Source organism: Euwallacea similis, chromosome 13, assembly GCF_039881205.1.
Source record: "Euwallacea similis isolate ESF13 chromosome 13, ESF131.1, whole genome shotgun sequence".
Classification (NCBI taxonomy): Eukaryota; Metazoa; Arthropoda; class Insecta; order Coleoptera; family Curculionidae; genus Euwallacea; species Euwallacea similis.
Genome location: NC_089621.1, coordinates 4,244,889 through 4,266,455, shown reverse-complemented (window position 1 = coordinate 4,266,455; position 21,567 = coordinate 4,244,889). Strand labels below are relative to the sequence as shown.

The following is a 21,567-nucleotide window of genomic DNA, read 5'->3' as shown; positions in this document are numbered from 1 at the left end:
CACGCCAATCCGCACATTAATGTAGAAAGACAGACGTCTCTATATTTATGGTGCTTGCGCTTCCTTCTGGTAGCTTAATCACAAGTGCCTCAAATTATTTATCGTCGGTTTGTTTATTGGAATTACTTTAGCAGAAGGATTATAAGAACCGATCTTGATACTAAAAACAGGCGTGTTTGCGGCCCAATGACCGCTGATTGAAATAAGATTTTGTTACTGTTGTTAGTCGAACTCCATATGGTTGGTATGTGCCATGAAACCAAAGATGGGAGGGGGGAGGGGGGAGGGGGGGTTAAAAGCGATTTTCCGGCTTATGTACAACGCCTCGGTCTGAGATAACACAATAAACAGTTTGCAGGAAGTAGTGCAATGTGCGTAAAACGGGTCGAAACGCTGAAATCTGCATTTAAGGCTCGACATACATGACTTTCCTTTCCTGCGGCTATGTTTGTAATAATGTAATGATAGTTCGATGTGTTCACTTACAGTCAGACTGCAAAAAACTGTATCTTGAATTAAGTCCAAGTTAAAGATTCGGTTTTAGAAAACACGATATTTTGCATTTGTAAGGACATTGGCACCGTGCCAATGAGGTAGAAACTTATGAAAATGAAAAACTTATCTCCTTGAGATATTTTTAACATTTTCTTCTTCATGCAATTTGCTTCAATGAACGTTTCAACCGCGAACCTGAACCATGTCTAGGGATTAGTAAAATGTATGTCTACCACACTCTGAACATCGTACGCACAAAGACAAACTGGATCTGGTCAGTAGACATCGTCCAGGATAATTTGCGCGACCCAGATACATCCAAGGCATCATGGCTATAAAGGAAAACTTGGCGATGCTCATTGGATACTTTGTGGAGTTCTCACAGGTAATTGTATACTAAACAGACCTATGTACCTCCTGGGAGTTAAGGGCAGTCCGCTTTGCAAAAACAGCGATGATGGAGAGAAATCCTCATCTTTGTTCCTAGGACTGGATGCAATACATCGACATGCGTTAGGTAAAACTGCCTTTCTTCTTAGAAAGGAGCTTCTGACTCTTGAATGAAAGAGCAGACTTCATAGAAAGAGAGGCGGGCACTTTTACGGAGAAGGGAGGCCGCATGGAGTGAAAAATGGGAAATGAAAAGAGCCCTGAAGGACCTAATTGCAAGACTTTGAACCTTCCCTCCCCCCAAACTTTACTTACAAAGGATAATTCTGTGAAGAAGTTTCACCTGATAACAAGGAGCGATAGCCTTGCTTGAAACATTGTGTAAAAAAACTCAATAAAGCCAATGGAAGTCCGAAAATTATCACTCAACAGTAAATAGGTTGATTTCAATATAATATAGACGAATTATTATCGGTACGCGTTGGAGGACACATTCCCAATACATCGAGGCATGCGATTTCTATCGAGCCTTATTGCAGATAAAATCATAACGATTATACAGGATAAACTCGTTGTAGAATCCTTGCCAAGCTGTCATCATAATTTATCGCAAAATTATCAATACGTCAGGTCACCGTAATGATGGTTTTCTCTTCTGTAGATAGCAACGCGGTTTTTTCCCGGGATCTGTTTCTCATGCTTGCTATTTAAGCCTCGGATTAAATATTCCATGCAAGTACGACTACTTTTTATTAGGTACGTATAATATATCTCGGTCTTAATTGGCTACGGCTATATTTAGAGAGTTTTGATACTACTAGTTGGCGTTCTGATAGAATTGATAAGGATAATTAAAACTGTAGTTGCAAGAGCTTTTCAATGCTAAACTGGAACATTTCGAAAATCTGTAGTGTTTATTGGCGTCCATCATTGCACCTGTCGCATAATTAAGATTTTAATTTGTGTTAATTAAATCTTTTACAGTGCAGATGCTGAGGGTTTTCAAATGGTCAACAAAATAGGTAATTACGTTTTGCAACGTGATTACGGAAACAGTAAAATTGACTGCTAATTTGGGAAATATGAGATATCGCCAATTTCAGTACTGCGTGTCTCCCCTGATGTAAGAGGGAAAATCTGAAAGTTCTAAAGGTTTCTAACGTTATTCTGAGGTACTTACTACGTGTTACCCATCATTCTCATATCGTAAGATCAATGAAGGTGCAACTAACCTGAAATAAAAGAAAGGAATTAGTAACTCAATAATTACACTAAGATCATATTATTATGAAGTCTTTTAACGCTGATAAATAATTGTTAAAAAATGGCCGACTAAACGTTGCTCGTTACACCATTACCCGTGGCTTTGTCCATTCGGCATTATTAATTAGTTTCCATTTAATCACCTTTGGAATTAAATAATAAAAAGAGTATTGGATATTGATGTTGGCTTGGGAGTTTTCGCATGTTCCAGTAATAAAATATATATCTTGGCAGTCTTCAGAGATCATAAATAAATATTGTGGTAAACATATCATCAATATTACACAAAATGAAGTTATCAAATCAAACGCATACAAATAATCCAAAAGCGGAATTCGATAAGGTTTTCAAAAATACCATATTTCAAAAACTCTTAAGAATATTGTTTGAAATTTGCGGCTAATTTGCTATTGGTCACGCTTATTTCCCTTCAATCTCGTTGGTTACTTCGAATCGTAGGTGATTTATTACGTGTGGGTGTTATTCAAAGAACGCATGAGAATTTCATTCTTTACCATTCGTCATGGAATTGCGTATAAATATGGATGGCTAACAAATTATAAACGCCTAAGTACTTGAAACCGGCCTGTGCGATTGAAGAGAGAAAGACCCACCAAGTTTCTCCACCTCGCAGTTTCTCTTTTTATTACTTTGGGTTTATTAAATTAACTATTTAATAACACCGAGTAATATCAATAAAATGCCCAAGTGGAACAAGACAATATTTACTAAGCCACTGTAGGCACCTAAAGAACGTCTCTGCCAGAAAATTTATGGGGCGACTATGTAATTTTCAAAATAAATCATCAGTTGTTTTTGATGTTGCTGAAGTGAGCAAAGCGGAAACGGTCTTGGAAAACGGGTTAATTAAATCGATTTAGAGTTTCTTTGGCTTTTGAGAAGAGAATTGACGGAGAAGCGGAACAAATTAATTTCTGCGAAAACGAAGGAAATAGTTTTACATACAATTGTCTGAAAATCTCTATATCGTTCCTACGTAATCCTCGTTTAAGTGAAGGAATAATAATCGTCTCCCTTCATTAAATTTGAATGGAATTTTCTAGGAAAAACCAATACAAATGTGCATACCGAGAAAAAAGGCAATCCTAATCCTCAAGAATAATGTCTAAAGTAATAAAACGTCAGAACAACGAAATAATACTGAACATAAGGCATTTTGAGGTTCTAACGGATCGATAAGAATGTGGCGTAAAATGAACAATAACTTTTTATGGCCAAATACGCAGTCATACCTATTTATTCTAAACATAAATAATACTTGTTTATAGTGGCAACCATGTAACTGTACCAACTGATCACGTGACGCGAAACTCAACCAATGGCGGCAATGGGATTTTGACGCTGAATTTGTGCAACATTCCAATATAGGCAACACCTACAAACGTTTCGGGAAAAAACCAATTCTGCGGTTTGGCAATGAATTACGAAGATTTTTTTCATGTTCTTGAAGGATGAATTATTTTCGTTACTTATTTCTTCAGTCCTTCGATATATATGATAAAAATCCATTATTTATTACAAAGGATGAGTGCCTGGAACATATTTTTCGAACGAGGAAAAAACATCGTTCAACAGCTATGGCCCTGTCGTAGTATCGTATTGGAGGCTCACATGGAGTGAGAAAGTGTGGATTCCAGAATGAAAAAGTCCCCGAAAAGCTCGCAAGGCATCGCCCTTTCCCCTTATTGCTACTACAAGAAAGCCCAGCTGTTAAATTAATTTTAAAATTATGTGTCTGCCCTCCTTTACCATTGCTACTAGATATTTTTATTATTTAAGAAAGCCCACCTAACATGTGAAAAATTAGATGATTACATCTACCGGCAATTTGCTTTGTGATCATGACGTTTCCTTAACTTAAACAGATTTTATCTCGCTCGGTATTGTTGAATTGTCTAGACTCAGTTACTGTGTTATTATTATATCTGCTCATTCTCATTTACTGCTAAGGTCGATTATAGTTTATACGAGTAGTTCCGAAATAATAAAACGTAAGTAAGAAGGGTAACCAGTAGGGGAGTTAAAAAATTGAAATTAACTAGGGTCATCCACGGTTTGTCCGTAAGACTTGCGCGGCCGTAAGATGTAAAGCTGTAAGAGGTGGATTATTTCATTTCTTATCTTCCTTCGGATATATTTTGAACAGCTGTTTGTTCTGTTGCCAGTTGGTATGCACTCTGTTTCGTTAGTAATAAACAACACAATGAAGCTCCCGTTATAGCAATCGCATCTTCAATATCCATCGTTGTTCGATGTAATATGATACAACACAAATAATGGAATATTTTATTTAGATGCAAAACAGCAAAAGCAAATTTCAATGGAAATAAAAGTACTCGTTCAATAAGTCAAATAAGAACGGAATACTTTTTGTAAATTTGACAACATGGGCGAATGGTGGTATTAAATTGGACGTGCGCATCAATTTTTTAAGAAATCTATAAACTAACTTCTTCGCTTACGCCTTAAGGCCCTACTACTTATTGTCTTATGTTTTACTGCTACGGAACTATCAGCCGACGTCTACTCTTATGACTGATCATACTCTTGCCACGCACTAAACTTCTACCACCAAAAACTATCTACGCACACATCTACAGACAGATTGCAATAAAACGTTGGTTTATGTCGTTCCATTATCATTGAATGCTGATTTAGGAATATAACAAATATTTGACAAACAAAAATAACTATGAAACTACTTAGACATGTCCATTTAATTTGTTTGCACATATCGTAGTCGTTTTGTACAGTGGCATTGGATGTAATTTTATCTAAGAAAGGCAAAGTCTTGCTTAATTCATGCATCCTAAGATTAATCCTAATCAAAAGATGGCTCGTTTGAAAGCTGGATTTAATGAAAAAATATCTGGTTAAATCCTTAATGGTTCGATAACCTTATCCTTCGCTTTATTAAATCTGTTAGTTGGTTTGGCTTTGCGGCTGCAATAATTTATAGGAAAATAGCGTTAAGAGGAATTAAAACAATATTTGTCTTGGCCTTTAAGAAGTGCCGCTGTTAATGTGTGCTTATGGGCGAACGGTTGAAGTAGCTTACAAATGTGGGAAAACAAACAGAGAATCTTATTCGTTTTTAATTTTGCATAAACAATCTCAAAGGCTACCAAGAATCAATATTTAACAGAGCTTTGAATGGATACAAAAATATTCCGATAGGTGAAAAACCTGACTGCATCATAGTTCCACTTCAATAGAATATCTATTTTTAAAAGTATTTTGGGTGCAACATCCTATAGGAACGCATATTTCCATGATCGTTGAATTGGGTGTAAAAATATAACCCTTTAATATTGAAAGTGGGATTGTTTTACGACTCTCCGAGGAGCCACATTTTCTTTTCGGAGGCTATTTTCGGTGCTATTGGAAATTTGGTAAACAACGTAAATTTTCAAGGAACGACTTTAAATATGCACGTATACGGTGGACATATTAATTCGTAACTAAAACATTCCGAGGCCTAATGTTGTAGAAATTAGAACGAAAATGCCATTAATATGCCGTATTTATTTATTTAAATGTCTACATTCCTCCAAAGGATATATCAAACGAAATACATTGCGATACTTGCATTTATCATTACATTCGCGGTATTTGAATTATCTTGGACTTGCATTAGTGGTGAAATCGACGACATTTATAGACAGTATAATATTCTTTTTACCAATCTTTCTTATAGTTATAAATACGTTATACATATTTACCTGTTTAGTTTCAGGTGTATAGCGGCTTACTCACATGTATTGGCAAAACTTCAAGAGCTCGAAATAATGCGCTCCGTCACCCACTAATAAATATAAATCAAAAAGTTGAAAAAATCCAAAGGAAATTTCTCAGGGGGGATTTTCTCTAGGTACTAAATCGGTTTTACGTATATAATCAGTGGCGCCAATAAACCGATAAGCAAAGCTAAACAGTTTATTGATATAATCCTCCTGTCATCAACTGGAGTTGGAAGCGAGCTAAAAAGCATTTGATTACTTCTGAAAATTTCTGTTATCTAATTACTTGAGCTAGAAATTAATTGAAATCCATAAAGTATCAATGGCTGGATATAAATTTTATTGGCTTTGGTAAATTAGTTGCTTTAGAGGAGCAGTAAGTTAACAAGTATTTAATTGACCGTTTAATTTACAATTATTGTGCCAAGACCTCAATATTAAGGACCTCAGTGTTTGGTGACCATCAACCCGGGGCTGATAAACCGCACCCAAGTCTGTACTTCGTCGGTTATATCCTCAAATTATTTTTGCATTGTCAATAAGCTCAAGTGATAAACTTTTAATGGCGTAAGAGAAATATTTAGTATGCAAGCAACGCTATTTAAAACTTCCTTTTCCTGTTAAGCCCTCCTTGCTATTAATTTTTAAACCAATGTGTTACATATCCGACTTTCTCACAGTGTTGCTCACCACTTGAAAGAGATCAAAGTCTGTTTGAGGTTTCTAAAAAAAGTCTTTGATATACAATTCTGTGGTGATGAGTATTGTGGTCAGCTAAAGATTTTATTATGCAGAGTGCCACCAATTCGTGTCGGACTACGGGGATATTGAAACCGAGGAGATATCAAATTGAAGAAAATGAATAGGTTCTAACGCTATGTTCTGTACGATGTAAAACTTAATTGAAAACTTAGATAAATGATCTTTAGTCCTGTAGAAACCGGTTTTAAAAAGTAACTTGTAAATAGAGATTGCAGCAAGTTCTCGTTTGAAACGAGTTATCAAACTTTGCCCCTTATTAAGATACCTTAAGAAAAAGTTGTTGCTCGCAAAGTCAACCAAAATATTTGGCAATGGCAACTATGCAATTCTCCCATTTGATCACATGCAGTGCAACTCTTCCAATAGCGGCGCTGTAATTATAGCAAGAGCTCAGGGCGACGTTGCCATTTAAAGAACAATGGTGAATTTTGAATTTTTCAATTTATTTAAAGGATGACTCAGAAGACGTTCATGATAAGTGTTCATGTTGCTTTTTTCTGCAGTAAGTACCTTTTATTATAACAAAGGAAAATTAAATTCGAAATATTCAGTTTTCCTGGTTACCTCTAGAAATATTCGGACTTTTGTCAATTCTAAAAGCTGCTTTAAGACGAATTCTCAAACTACTTTCACTTGAATCTTAAAATGCTCAAAATTTTCATACATATTGAGCCCCACGATTTTCTGGCACTCTGCTAAACACTGAATGAGAATGAAGCTTTCGTTCGAAGAAAGACTATTAACGCGTTTTTCAATCATCCTTTTTCTCTGTTTCCAATGTTTACCTCGACGGAATAATGACTCAACGGATCTGTTGAAAATATCCGTCGGTTTGAGCGTGGGTAACTTAATTGAGAAACACACGAACAACGTTCGAAAATAGGGCGAAAATAACAGTTTAATTCGCTGCTCAAGTTGAAGGGAATAAAGATAAACAAGGGCGAGCAAAACATTGGTACCGTGTGTCGATTTGTAAAGTCTGTTGATACAAATGAAGAATCCACAAGAGGGCTTAGACTAAACGGCTTAAATGCGATATTAATAAAATGAAATAACGAGTTTTGTACAACACAGGGATTAAAATTGGGATTTCTTAAAATAATTGGAAATCTCTTTCCATTTGTCGCTTAATCTCATCAGTATCAGTTAAGGCGTTTGTTGGGGCTGCGGCTAATACATCAATTTGGCATTATCGCAAATGGATTGACTGTCAACATTATCAATGACAATTTCAAATATTTTCAAAAAACAACAAAAAGAAGGATTTAGACCCCCTTCCCCTCGGCTGGAAACTGCCCGGAAAGTTTCGGAATGTTGTCTCGATATTAAATTGACATTCCCGACACGTCGACACAGTGACTTTATCCTTTAATATTAATTTGACATTATTTTTAATTCAAATTCTCCTCTAAATCCCAGCCGAAATCGCAAATCATCCGTTGTGTTTCACTCGCGTTAACATCCGAGTTGAAATATTATAAAAACTGATTTGTCCGCAAAGATAAACTCGTGTCGCAAATCAGATGTTGCTAGTTAAATAATTTATTTTCGGACGCTTGAACTGGCCGTTGTTTCCTGGGAAACTCTATTTGCAAACCAATAAAATCCTGACAAAGTGTCGGTGTATTTAGCATGCCGCGTCCATTTAAAAATATGCATATGTAACTAATAAATAATAGCGGGTGTGTGACTGATCTGATGCCAAGAATTGCATCCGAATCGTCTCCAGCTCATCCCTCTGAGCGAGAGAAACTGCCAAAAGATTATTTCCGATTCCTACGTAAATAGGTTGACCCTAATATTAGTCCTGGGCATTTGCTGCTACCTGCGGAGCCGGACAGTTCGAAATGCCATCATCGTGTACGCGTCCATTATGCCGGGTATTACGTTACATAAACCTTTTGGGCTTCTATTTTCGAATAAAATAAACAACCGCGTATTTTCGTGAAGTCATGCGTGGCCATTAAAATTGTTTTGTTCTCCGAGTTTTCGATTCGAATCGCCAATAAAATGGCCGACAGTAAAATTGAGTTGTTCTCGGGATAATGAGCCCGGTTTCCCGTTACGCTTTTGTCTCAAATTTAGGTTATGCGAGCGTTCTTGAAATCGTTTCGTGAACGACCAAGCCCTTCAGGGTTACGCCCAAATTGCCCCCCGGAGTTACGTTATATTATATCGTTAATTAAAGCGTAATGAGTATTTACTAATTCACACTTGCAAAGACGCCGATAATAAAATTCACGTATTCATCAATTTTGAGGATTATCTGTAGATCATGACCGCTCACTATTGACATTCTCATATTTATGGCTATGACATCAGCTGGTATGCATCAGAGAGGAGAATAAAAGTTTATTATTATTAACGGCAGTAAAACCTGACTCCAAAGCATTTTACGGGACAACTCGTACTTTGTCAAATTTAGCACCGCTCGCTCTATTTTCCTGTTTCGTCGATCCTAAATCGAGGTTTGGGAAATCCATAAACGAAGGAATATTCAAATCGTCAAAATAAAATCATTTTTTGAATTTGAGAGCCTCAAGAATTGTGGGACAAGAGGGAGGAGAAGAGGGGGGAAAAGAAGGAGGAGAAGAAAAATTATATTTGTACGCACCACTCTAAGTATCGGAAAATATTCGGTGTCCAGACATAATTTGGGAAATTGCATTAAACGTATCTGTTATTGTTTGGAACCAGATGCGTCACTGGATTTTTCAAAAAATCGAAGGATCTCAGAATGACTTCAATAAAACAATTTTTTCCTGTAAGAATCACTTGACCTAAAATCTGAGCTTTGAAGTTTTCAATCGAACAGCATATTTACCTACAACAAATATGCTACAACCTATTATCAGGAAAACTGAAGGAACTAAGAGGAAGTAAAGAAAACTAGAATTGAACTTGAACACCCTGAATTATGTATTTACATTTGATCACTTAATTAGTAAATCTAACCTAGCACTTAACTGCTAAATATTGAAAATAATCAAAATGCTTGTTTTATGGTAAAATTGTTTTCTAGACCCAACAACGATAATTAATTTTGAATTTAAGATTGTCCACATCGTGCAGGTGGCCATTGTAACAGACCACTAGGAAATATGCGCTGAAATATGAATATGTAAAAGTGTTAAAGAGAGAAAAAAACAGGAAGAATGCTAGAAATGATTTAAGATAAAATAAATGTAAATTACGACACTTGAGATTGATCAAGGAGAGGAAGAGCAGGTGATGTGTGGATGACTCAATGTACAAAACGATCTAGTTTACTTCCCGTCGAATTTTATGAAATAATCTAAAACTATTATAGTTATTTATGCTCCATCAATATCAGCGAACTCTCTCAAAAATAGGGAAGACGCACATCGACAGTCTTGCTTATTGAGGCTCAACTCACAATTATAACAACGAGCAGGTAACTCACTATACGCGACTATACAGGGTGATTCACGTAACTGTTTCATTAGAAACTTTTGTACTTGTAACTAATCTAAATTTTTGATATTTGGGAGTTAAACTAATATAGATAGACTCTACTTTTTTAAAATATTTTGAAGGTCATATCACTTCCGGTTATACCGGAAGTCAAGGTCAACTTCCTTATTTCAAATGGGACACCCAGTATGTTTTTGCATTTTTGGAATCTAGGGATTAAGCTGATTAAATTCTTATTAGATACTCCTATACCTAAACCTAACCGTTTCAAAGATATTTTGGTTTAAAAGAAAAATCTGTCTAAAACACCATTTCTATAAAATTTAAAATTCTCAGCTATTATTGAAGCTGGCTTTACGAAAATTTTCTGACATGTTAACTAGATATGGTAGATTAGGTTAATGTGAAAAGTTTTTATAAATATCATACAGGGTGTCCAAAAAAATATGTCATATTTAAAGAACTTTGATAGCCAAAAAGTCGCTTATTTCAAATGGAACACCCCATATATTTTTATATGTTTGGAATCTAAATTTAATTCTGAATCGATTACTATTAAGCATCCCTATACCTAAAATGAACGCTTTTGCTATAATTTGCGATTTTTTAATATTGTACACTAATAATTCTAAGTATCATAGTTGGCTTTGAAAAGAACATGGCTGCTTCCGGTAAAATGCGTTAATGTAATTGTCAATTTAATAAGTTCTAAAAAAAAAAAAAAACTTTTTAGTTTCGACTTTTCCATGTCTTAAAAAATTTGATTCCAATATCCTAAATTTGTTCTTTGTGATTTTCGGAAGATGCGGATATCTTTCGTTGAATGTACGGCAAGTTCTCTCCAAAACTTTGTTACACTCTCCATGAATAAAGAATAAATTTAAAATATCACTATTTGAATAAGTGTTATTAAAGTTCATGATTCTAAACTGCTGAGCGAACTTATTAAATTGACAATTACATTAACGCATTTTACCGGAAGCAGCCATGTTCTTTTCAAAGCCAACTATGATACTTAGAATTATTAGTGTACAATATTAAAAAATCGCAAATTATAGCAAAAGCGTTCATTTTAGGTATAGGGATGCTTAATAGTAATCGATTCAGAATTAAATTTAGATTCCAAACATATAAAAATATATGGGGTGTTCCATTTGAAATAAGCGACTTTTTGGCTATCAAAGTTCTTTAAATATGACATATTTTTTTGGACACCCTGTATGATATTTATAAAAACTTTTCACATTAACCTAATCTACCATATCTAGTTAACATGTCAGAAAATTTTCGTAAAGCCAGCTTCAATAATAGCTGAGAATTTTAAATTTTATAGAAATGGTGTTTTAGACAGATTTTTCTTTTAAACCAAAATATCTTTGAAACGGTTAGGTTTAGGTATAGGAGTATCTAATAAGAATTTAATCAGCTTAATCCCTAGATTCCAAAAATGCAAAAACATACTGGGTGTCCCATTTGAAATAAGGAAGTTGACCTTGACTTCCGGTATAACCGGAAGTGATATGACCTTCAAAATATTTTAAAAAAGTAGAGTCTATCTATATTAGTTTAACTCCCAAATATCAAAAATTTAGATTAGTTACAAGTACAAAAGTTTCTAATGAAACAGTTACGTGAATCACCCTGTATGTTATCTCAAACATTGTGGCCAGCTTTCCTAGATCATATTTACTAGCATTAAGTTCACACACGTTGGATGTTACCGAGGATATAACATGCTTTAATTGAAGAAAAATGATTTTTTCAAACGACTTTTTTCATAGTACTCTCGAGATTTGGAACTCCAAAATCTATTTTAAAATTTTAACGTTTGAAACACCCCAAAATCACAGTGCGACGACTTTACGCCATTATAGACGAACGTTGGATCACCACGTTTAAGAATCTTTTCACGGTTTCTCAACGAGTTCCCACCGGAGAACGCTTAATGAACTCCAACTCGATGATAATTAAAGCTCGTTGATTCGACTAAAAAACGTTCCATTTTGCAAGAAAAAATTAGGTAAATTTCTGAAGTTTGAGGTCATTTTTAGCTAACGTTTATTTTCTAAATTATGATGGTCTTCGTTCTTAGGAACTCAAACAATAAGATTTCGCATTTTATTGCAGAGAGGTTGCACAAACGCATTAGGTCACGTCCGTAATAGTACCAAAATAGCGTTTGTTTCTGCGACAAAACAACCGAATTAACACCCATTTCCAAATAGGGTAACGAGACAAAACAGAAGCTCTGTGTCGTGTTTCGTGGGAAGAAGTTAAAAACGCGCTATGGTGAAATAACCGCTGGTTGTGATTCACCTAGGAGGAAAAATTGCTGTTTGCAGGACACGTCTTTTGGAGTTATCGGCCTTTGTTTTTTAAGTTTGAACGCCATTAATAGTCACTTAGTGTCGCCTATATGGGTATTACCGTAATCGATGTCAATATAACTGGCTGATTACTGAGGAAATTAATGATCAAAGGCCATCAAGTATATTGACAGATTGGAACGGTATAAGCAATTTCAATCAATCTATTCAATTTCACCGCTAGGAGCCAGACAATAACATAGCTCCCAGCAGACATTTTGTTTTGGTATTTGTATATTTGACACCGCCATCTAAATAGTTTCAGCCATCTTGAATTCCGGCCAATTGAAACATCAAAATGTGCGCGTCAAGTATTACGAAATGGTCGACTTTTCTAATGTATTTGTTTTATTATAACATTTGGCAACCCCCATTTTGTGACTAATGAATAAACAAATGCCTGTATTGTGACGAACGCTCATCATTGACAACAATGCATCAGAGAAGGTCATAAGTTTTATTGAAGATAATAATATGTAAAATATAGGTTAGTTAACATATTCCGGCAGGCAATCGTTGAGTTTTTCAACATCCAACTGCAACTTATTAGAAATTAAACGAAACTCGGTCTCGTTAGCGATCGACACACCTTTACGGTCAGAATTTATCTTTGACTACGATCTCCATCATAATGTGGAAGAGAATGTAGCGTCGATGACTGTCTCGATTTACTTTAGCTCTCGGAATTCGATTTTCATTTTTCTATGGTTTTTCTTTGAATTTTTCGCGAATTTGAAAGTGGTTATGTGTGGGGGCATTCGTAAATGGCAATCAACACAGAAGAACCGGTATTCGGATATTACGAAAAACTAAAAAGGGAAGTGACATGGGATTGGTCGAATCAGATGCAAACGCGCCCACGAAGCTGAATCATGTTTTGCAAATTGAATTAAACGCAAAACTTGTCTAAAATAAATTATTTAGTCATCACGGGCTTATTTGGAATAAATTAAAATGTGGGAATTTCTGGAAAAAATGGGCAAATAATAATTAAATCATTACCCAAAGACGCATACAAAGCAGCATGGCCGCTGGGAGCAAATCACCGTCAACTGCGCGCAGCGACCAAACCAATTTTTCCCTGGCTCGCCGGCATATTCGTGAACTCACCCATATGTTCTTTCCAAGGAAATTAATCCCGCGTTTTATTATAATCAAAATAAATTGGCTTATAAACGTTAAATTTCCATCCGGGAGATGGGAGGGCACGCTCCGGAACGTACGAACAACACCCGCATGCATCCCGAAAAGACAATATGGCGGCGGGCACGTGACGGTATGCTTTCGTTGAGGAAAGTGTAAAAATAAGCACATAGTAGATTTTCTAAGACTAAAAATAGACCCTGTGTTTATCGAAGAGGAAAGCGTTTTGTGTAGACGACGCGACTGGAGCTGCGTTGCACCAGAGGCAAACAACTGCACGAGGATTAATATATCACCAAAATGGCGAATTCTACTGGTTAATTTAGTGCAGATTTAGGGATTTGCCATGAAAGTTTCTAATTGCAAAAATCGACCACAAGCCGCAGCGTCATCATGTATCCATTTGATTTGATGATTGATGACGACCCGAGATTTCAAATTTGGAAAAGGAACTACCGTTGAGGGCACTGTAAAACGTGAACGAATTGAGGAAGGCGCGTCATCCTGACCTTAAATGTCACTACATGTCAAGTGTAATATCAGACACACACGCCTTCTCTTAGCTTTAGATTTAGCTCAAGCTTCCTGAAGCTTTCTGCATATTCCAAGCTATGGAGTGGCATGTAAGAATGCAGGGGGAGTTGACGACATTGAAATTAAAGCAGAACTTATTATACTGATATTTGAGAGCAATTATTTATAATTGTTATTTTATAAAGAAAAATGAAATAACTGCCATGAAAAAATCTTATTAATAGCAGAAACATAATAAAATATAGGATGTTTTCTTTGAAAACTCTGGATTAAGAACACGTAGACTTGCAGTGAACATAAATTAAATTTACACTTATTTCTTTCTGACGAAGACCAGGTGTTTTTCCTTTTTTGGTAATCCGATGCCAGTTGAAAGCCACACCTTCACGTCCCTGTCAGTTACGAAATAACTTAAAAATGATGGTCAACGTTTTAGAACACGAAATTTCTATCTTACAAAAGCACAAAGAACTAAGCTCCAACAGCAGCAACCATCAGTATCTCATAGCCAACAAAAATCTCTTTTGTATGCGGTTACTTTTCTAATAAATCGAAGAAGAGACGACGCGGTAGAGGTTTTCTACGACGTTTTAGTGAACTCGCAGAATAGGAACTACCTGGACTGCCCAGAAAATGGTTTTCAGAATACGTCGGGAATTTTGGCTGCCCGCTTGAATATCAATCAATCCGAACCTGGTCTCCTGCTTAAAGCGAAGATTTTTTTGAATGAATGTGTGTTGAATGAAGTGCCTTTTATTTCCCGATTGAGGGTCCAATTAAATAAGTAATCAGGTACGTTAGCTGCCGCCAGTGATCCAAGGGCCATTGGCAGTTTTTAATATAAAAGACAAACACCGAGAGTATCCAAAAAGTCACATATGTATAAGGAAACGGATTCACGTATTTCGGTTTTGTTTGCTCGGCGCCGTTTACGGGAACTCACTAATGACGTCGTAAAGGTAATGAACCTTGCGATGGAAATTGGACTTAAAATAAGATATTTTTCAGCCGCTTAGGTCTGCCTACTTACTATAAATAAGTATTAAGCCATATTTCATCTTAGAATTAATTAGGAGCTACACATCATATTAGATACGCAAATATTGATCAACACAAGGACGCACTTTGATGAAGAGGTTGAAAACGATGTAAAAAGTAATAAAATGTAATCCGTTTAAAAGGTATTAATGCGGAAAGTCAATCTCCATAATGTATTCTTGTAAATAAGACTGTTACATCTTCATTAAGTCGAATTTCTACGCTATTCAGAAATGTCATTGATAATTTTTATGGCGTTTTCAGAGCAAATGCTTTTAGTCTAGGAATATTTATTAACGTAGAATGAAATTGATTTTACAAGACATAAATATGCATGTCTGGAAATGGTAATTTAAATAGCCCAATAAGTTGCACAGGCATTTTATTTATTACACAAGAACAGGTATTTTCAAATGTTGCGTAGTATGTGCATTTTATTAGGGCTTTAAATGGAAAAATTTAAGCGGAAAATCCCCCAGCGGCATGAATCGTGAACGTTTTTAAAGGTCCAAAACTGTAAATGCTAAGAGGGCATGCCTGCGGCGGTCAGTGCTAATATTTGACCCCTCTATTCGGAGTCGTGTCACATATTAATTGGCCAACTGCATAAGCAGCTTCCAGATTTTTCAAGTGGGATTTGGGGAAATTTTTTTCTGCTAACGAAATCGATCGGAAACTCAAATCCATCTAACCAAACAACGATTTCTCTTTTTGTGTTACGACGTGGACCTCTGTTGACAATTCTGCTAACAAATCACGTAGGAACGTATGAAAGTATGAATATGAATAACTAATTCTAAATGATTCAAATTCGTTTAAACAAAGCTGAGGATTTGAGGTCACAGCAATAAAATTAGGTGCTAAACTATATTTTAAATTCTATGACAGGTTCGGATTATTTAAATCGTCGACAAACTGGTTCGGATTAAGTTTCCATTAGGTCGAAATCATCAAGTTATTTATTGATAAATCATCTAATGAGTCAGTTCTTTTGTGAGCGGGGTCAAGTAAACTAATTTCAGAATATATTTTCAACAAATGTGCATGTTTTTATTGCTTTGATAACACCAAACGGGTGGAGTTGGACAAATAAGAAATATGAGGAATCAAATTAATACTAATCAAAAGTAAAGTTATGCACAAACACGAATTGGTGCCAGTGACATCTAATACCACAACAACCAAGAAGTCAATATGTTAATTCCTCGTGTTATGCTACTACCTAGTGTATTATTGCATTATGACCACGGTCACCGAATTAAATGATGATTTAATGGTTTTCAGTTTTTGTTATTTGCTTGATTTGCCACTTGACAATAAATTTCGCGTTGACGAATCGCATGTAAGCACATGGATGAATGAACATTAAGAATTAAAAATGGGGCCTCCCGCAGCTACATAATTTATCATTTCCACTTGTTATTACTTCACAGGTGAATCTTAGCAATAAATATTTTTCCTGTTGATCTCGTTTCGTAACTTTTCATTTGAAAAAAAAAGGAAACGGGAAACTAATGGGTACCCCAATTTTCCTCCTCAAATCTAAACAAACGGGAGATCTCGACATCGTGGAAGCGTGCCTGATGTAGTAAATTGTTTGCTTTGATGTCAATCAGGCGCTCTACATAAAATCTTATCGCTGAACTAATATTTATTGACACTCCACATCAATCGTTTGTTATAGTAAGTTACCGATACTTTAATAATACTACATGGTTTTGCGACAATAAAATTTACTAAATAGCATCTTTGATTTGAACTAGTACGATGCGAACTACACCAATTCGGCAGTCTGACAAGTACGTGTATTGCGGCTTAAGATAAAAAGGTCGAATTACGTTTCGGAGATAGATAAGGAGATAGGGAATGCTGCAATGTGGGTGTACACGATTTAATTTTTATTCGCCTGGTGCTGAGCTAAAATTAATTTCTTTATGTGCTTTAAACAGTACCTCCGTGAGGTGAAAGAGACTCCTTTTCAGAAATCTTCTCTGAAAGGTCGCAATACCAATCTGTGTACACTTATAAGCGCAGTTAATTAGAAGTGTTTCGTTTTGCAGGTTACCTAAAAAAATCACCGAGCGTGGAAGATGTATTGTAGGTGCTGGAATTAATTTGTTCCCACAGCCAGAATACCCACCAGACGCCTCAATGGCTTGAAAATAAACAGGGGCCTAAACAAATAAAATGCAAATCTCGCTCGAGAAATGTTGAAAAACTCAAGCTTAATAAAATACTAAGGAAAGTAAAAATGTGCGGAATGGTCATCAGCGTAATATTTTTCCGCAATAAGGCGCCAGATGGTCACCGTTTGACCATGTTCACTACAAAAGAACTCACAGCACCTTCATTACGTCTGTTGGCCTTCAAGAGAGCCCCTTTGCGTTTCATCCTAAAAACCATTTACGTTTCAAGCTAATCTGGAAAAGTTTCTAAGCCTGCCTTAAGGGCTGCAATTAAATAGTAATAACTAAAAGCCACTAAAGCCTAAGGAGTTCAAGGAATTTTTAGAGTGAAATTCTTACATAAAACCCATCATTCATCACCTTTTAAGCACCATGCACAATGATTCCCAAGTTTACGATTTTTTTTTAATGTTAATGTCAAGGCAAGATATTTGACTGTGGATATTATTGGTGATTGATCAACTTGCCAGCAGCATGTCGTGCTGAAATATTCATCATTGGTATGCCAGGCCATAGAACGTCTTTCTTGTTTCGTGATGACTCACTCAATTTTGTGTCAGAAGTTACTGCTTGTATGGTCCGTAATTTTTTTGATTTGGATGCAGTTTAATGAAAATTGAGGTATTTTACTGGATTGGGGCTGGAAAGCCACTATTATAAATGGGCAGTGCCAAAAAGTGATAGACACCAACTGACTTCGAGAGATTGCCAATGAGTTATTCTATTGGAAATATAAATGTTATCGCCGATAATCCCGTATGTGCCGATTGGATAGATGTAACTTATCAATAATTACATAATTTCAATCAAAACTCGACAAAAGTGTTGGTAGGTGCGTGCATTTCAAATGCCACCAATAGATATTATCGAGGTGATTATAGAGATAAGTTGATCTTTAAAAAGGCATTAAATTTCTTGCCCCGCCTGTGGTTTATCCAATTTAAAGAAACATAATTAGACCCAACTAATGCTCCAACAATTTGACTGCAATATTAAACAAATTGAGGCATCGTTGCCTTGGCCATTATAGAAACGGAAACGGTCTGATGTCATGGCTCAGCCTAATATTTAGTCAATCTAATTTGCCAACAAACTTAATTTTTAAAGACAAAATAAACGTGAATAATTGCTCCATCAAACCTTACATACTATGATGAGAGCATTTTAATGTGAAACTCCGGTATTCTACACCAGGGGAATAACTCATGCATATTTCTGACCGGATCTAGCGTCATGCCCTCATGCCTCTTGGCTCGATTGAATAGCTTTGTATGGGAATTCCTTTTATGTCGGACCCTTCTTCGTGTTAACAGGTAGGTGGTATCACTTGTTGAGGGTGCAGACAAGGCAGAACGAATTTGGTTTTTACAATCAGGTGGCCCCAGCGGTCCCATGGCAACAAGTTTGTTGTAGGTATATCAGGAAACAGAGCGAATCTGGATCTTTGACAGTACATTTAAGATTTAATAATATACAGAAAATGCCCTTATTTATAGAACAGTTTCATGATTTGAAATTATAAGCTGGTCTGATGGAGACACAAGTCGAATGAAACACAATCCAGAAGTTCGTCAAAAAACATTCTCTTCCTGTGTGGGTGCTGCATTTTTTCAGATTTGATACCATCTCTGGAATCACCAACTCAAAAATTAAAAAAAAAATAGCAAATTGCTTTTGCCAAAGATGAAAGGGGTTGAAGGGAAATTCAGATTATGAGAATTTTCTAAATTTATCTTTCTAAAGTCGCCTTTATTATTAATTTTGTATTAACGAATGATCAGAAGAAGTGGATGTTGCCTGAGATGTAACTGAATACTTAAGCAACACTAAGAATCTAAAAGAGTTTTCTGCCTATTTCACCGAAAATTCTCGGTAACAAAATTTAATATCTCGGCATAACTACTCCTTCGTATGCGTGACTTTTATGAAGCGAAGAAACACGGAAGAGCTTGACATACTTAAATGGGTACGGGGCTGGGCCAGATTGGCCAGTTTTAAATGAGAACTCCCATTTTAGCCGAGATAGAGTAAAACTGATATATGTCTTACAGGTTTAATTTTCATGACAAGCTGAAAAATAAAATGAAAATTGCATTTATTACTTAAATATATTTTAAATTCATATTTCAGAAACTATGTATTAGCTACGAATCTTGCAAACCTTTTAACATTAGAATTAGGGAAGAGACCTCTCGAACAATCAATAATATAAACTCTGAAAATATCGCTTTTTGTAATCTACATAGAAAAGTGTTTTGAAGTGATTTTAATTGAAAACAAAAATTTGATCTAGGAAAGATCTACAGACGTTTTTAAAAAATGCATATTTTCCAAGAACACCCTACAGTTTCTAAACGGTGAAAAATATAAAAATGCAATTCTCGCCGTTGAGTTTATGATGAAAATTGGGCCTCAGTCACAGATATTAGTTTTCTTCTATCTTGCGAGAAAGAGGACTTTCCCTTTAAGTATTCGATTTGGCTCATGCTCACGTACATGGTGCGAGTGCGAGAAACTGAACGAGACAATATCTGTCCTGTTCTAATTAACTCTTCAAAGAAACATGGAAGTCGGGTCATAAAAACAATGTATAAAAAATGTAGATTATATAGAAAAAAATTACTTATAAAAATACATAATAATTTCGATTTTTTAAACTTTTTCGCATCATATATACCTACAGTGTTTGTGAAAAATATGAGAAAAAGATTATGACTTTCGTTACTTGAATGACCTGGAAACAGGATACATATTTTTGTGAGGGATGATTTGACAGGTGAAGGGGGTTTTAGACAACCTTTACCCCCCGCCCCGCTTTCCTCTTTGGATCGCAAGAAGATTAATGGAAATGGCATGTTTGGAAATGACAATAGCTGGTGTGTGATGCCCAGATAGGCCTGTACTTCCTTAGCTAGGAAAATTAGAATTTCCAGCTACACAATGTGCTTATTAAAATACTTATTGGAAGTAAAAACAAAATAATAATTGTTAATGATTAGTTTCAAACTCAAAACGCCAGCACCGTCGGTCTGGCTACACAGAAGCGAACCAGTAAACCGTAAAACCACGCCCACTGTGACTGGATCGGTGTTGCCAAACCGTCTGGTCGAACGTGCATAGATTATGTTTTTCAAAATAACTCAGATGATAATTAAATTAATTTCCCCAGAAAGCAATTTATAGTTAATATAAATAAAGTTTCCCATTGTTTTGATTATGTTGAAAGCAGAAATCCGCAAAATGTGATGAAAGCTAATATATTCGAATGTCATTGTGGGTGGCTGCGATATGAGTATTTGGAAGCTACAGAAGCTCCCCCAAGAAATGCCAATTTTTTTATTTTTTTTAAATAAGTTTGGCAACGCTGCGCCAATGAAGAGGAATTTGCAAAGCAATTCATATTTTCGTCTTGGTCTTAGGAGTAAACAAACGTGATTTCAGGTCAAATTTCCAGGAAAATCACAGTGGAAACGTGTGAAAATCTTGGCAGCCACAATTGAAAATCATCCTGTCCACGTTGCCGTTTAAAATTCGACTTGAAACTAAAGAAAACCTGGGTCTGAACGCTGTTATATGAGGTCACGCTCTGCGCTATCACATGTTATTTTAATAGTGTTTATTTTGCGAAAAACCGCGTCGTGACTGATAATTTCTTGGCGTAATACAACAAAGACACTCTAAACTATCTTACCTTCGTCTAAGAGCCTTTCTACGTGCATGAACACATTGGGAAAAGCCGCAAGTTGCTTTCTGTCCTTCAGTAATTGGGCCAGGTAGTCGGCGATACTCTGCGTCGAGGCAGAATTTTGATCGCACATTTTGGCACTTTAGAACGTATTCGGACCGATTCAATTGGCTACTTTGCACTCTAGACAGACATGAATACCGAATTGAACAGTCAATCTTAATCGAAGAATAAAACGCGACTGACTGTGCCGCATTAAACGGCTAGAAGTCTCGGTACTACACTGCAATCTGTGGTGGGTCAAAATTTCTGAAAAGCTGATGCGCGCGCTTCGAGACATCGAGCTTGCGCATGCTGTTTCTTTGCCTTTTAAGGGCGCCTCAAGAATTTCGTCTTTATGCTTTTTCTGTATAAAATTTCATTAGGGGCCCCCAAGGGTAGGCAATCGATTTTCGAGCAAATCTGACAGCAAACGCTCTCTGTGGGGGAGAAGATTTTGGTCCGTTTGT

At 36.0% G+C, this 21,567-nt stretch overlaps 1 protein-coding gene across 8 annotated transcripts in view; it reads right to left on the bottom strand.

The window, feature by feature from the left end:
• The window catches only part of how (protein held out wings), an 89,981-nt gene extending 68,626 nt beyond the window's left edge, over positions 1 to 21,355 (bottom strand). For 4 of the 8 annotated variants that reach the window (XR_010752439.1, XM_066396024.1, XM_066396023.1 and 1 more), the window contains exon 1: positions 21,065 to 21,355. Coding sequence is in view for 7 of the 8 variants with exons in the window: in XM_066396024.1 (XP_066252121.1) it covers positions 21,065 to 21,191 (127 nt within the window). In the remaining variant the exon portion in view is untranslated. The remainder of the gene's footprint in view (positions 1 to 21,064) is intronic. The other 4 variants (XM_066396025.1, XM_066396026.1, XM_066396029.1 and 1 more) reach the window with 2 other exon arrangements.
• Between the last annotated feature and the right edge of the window lie 212 nt (positions 21,356 to 21,567).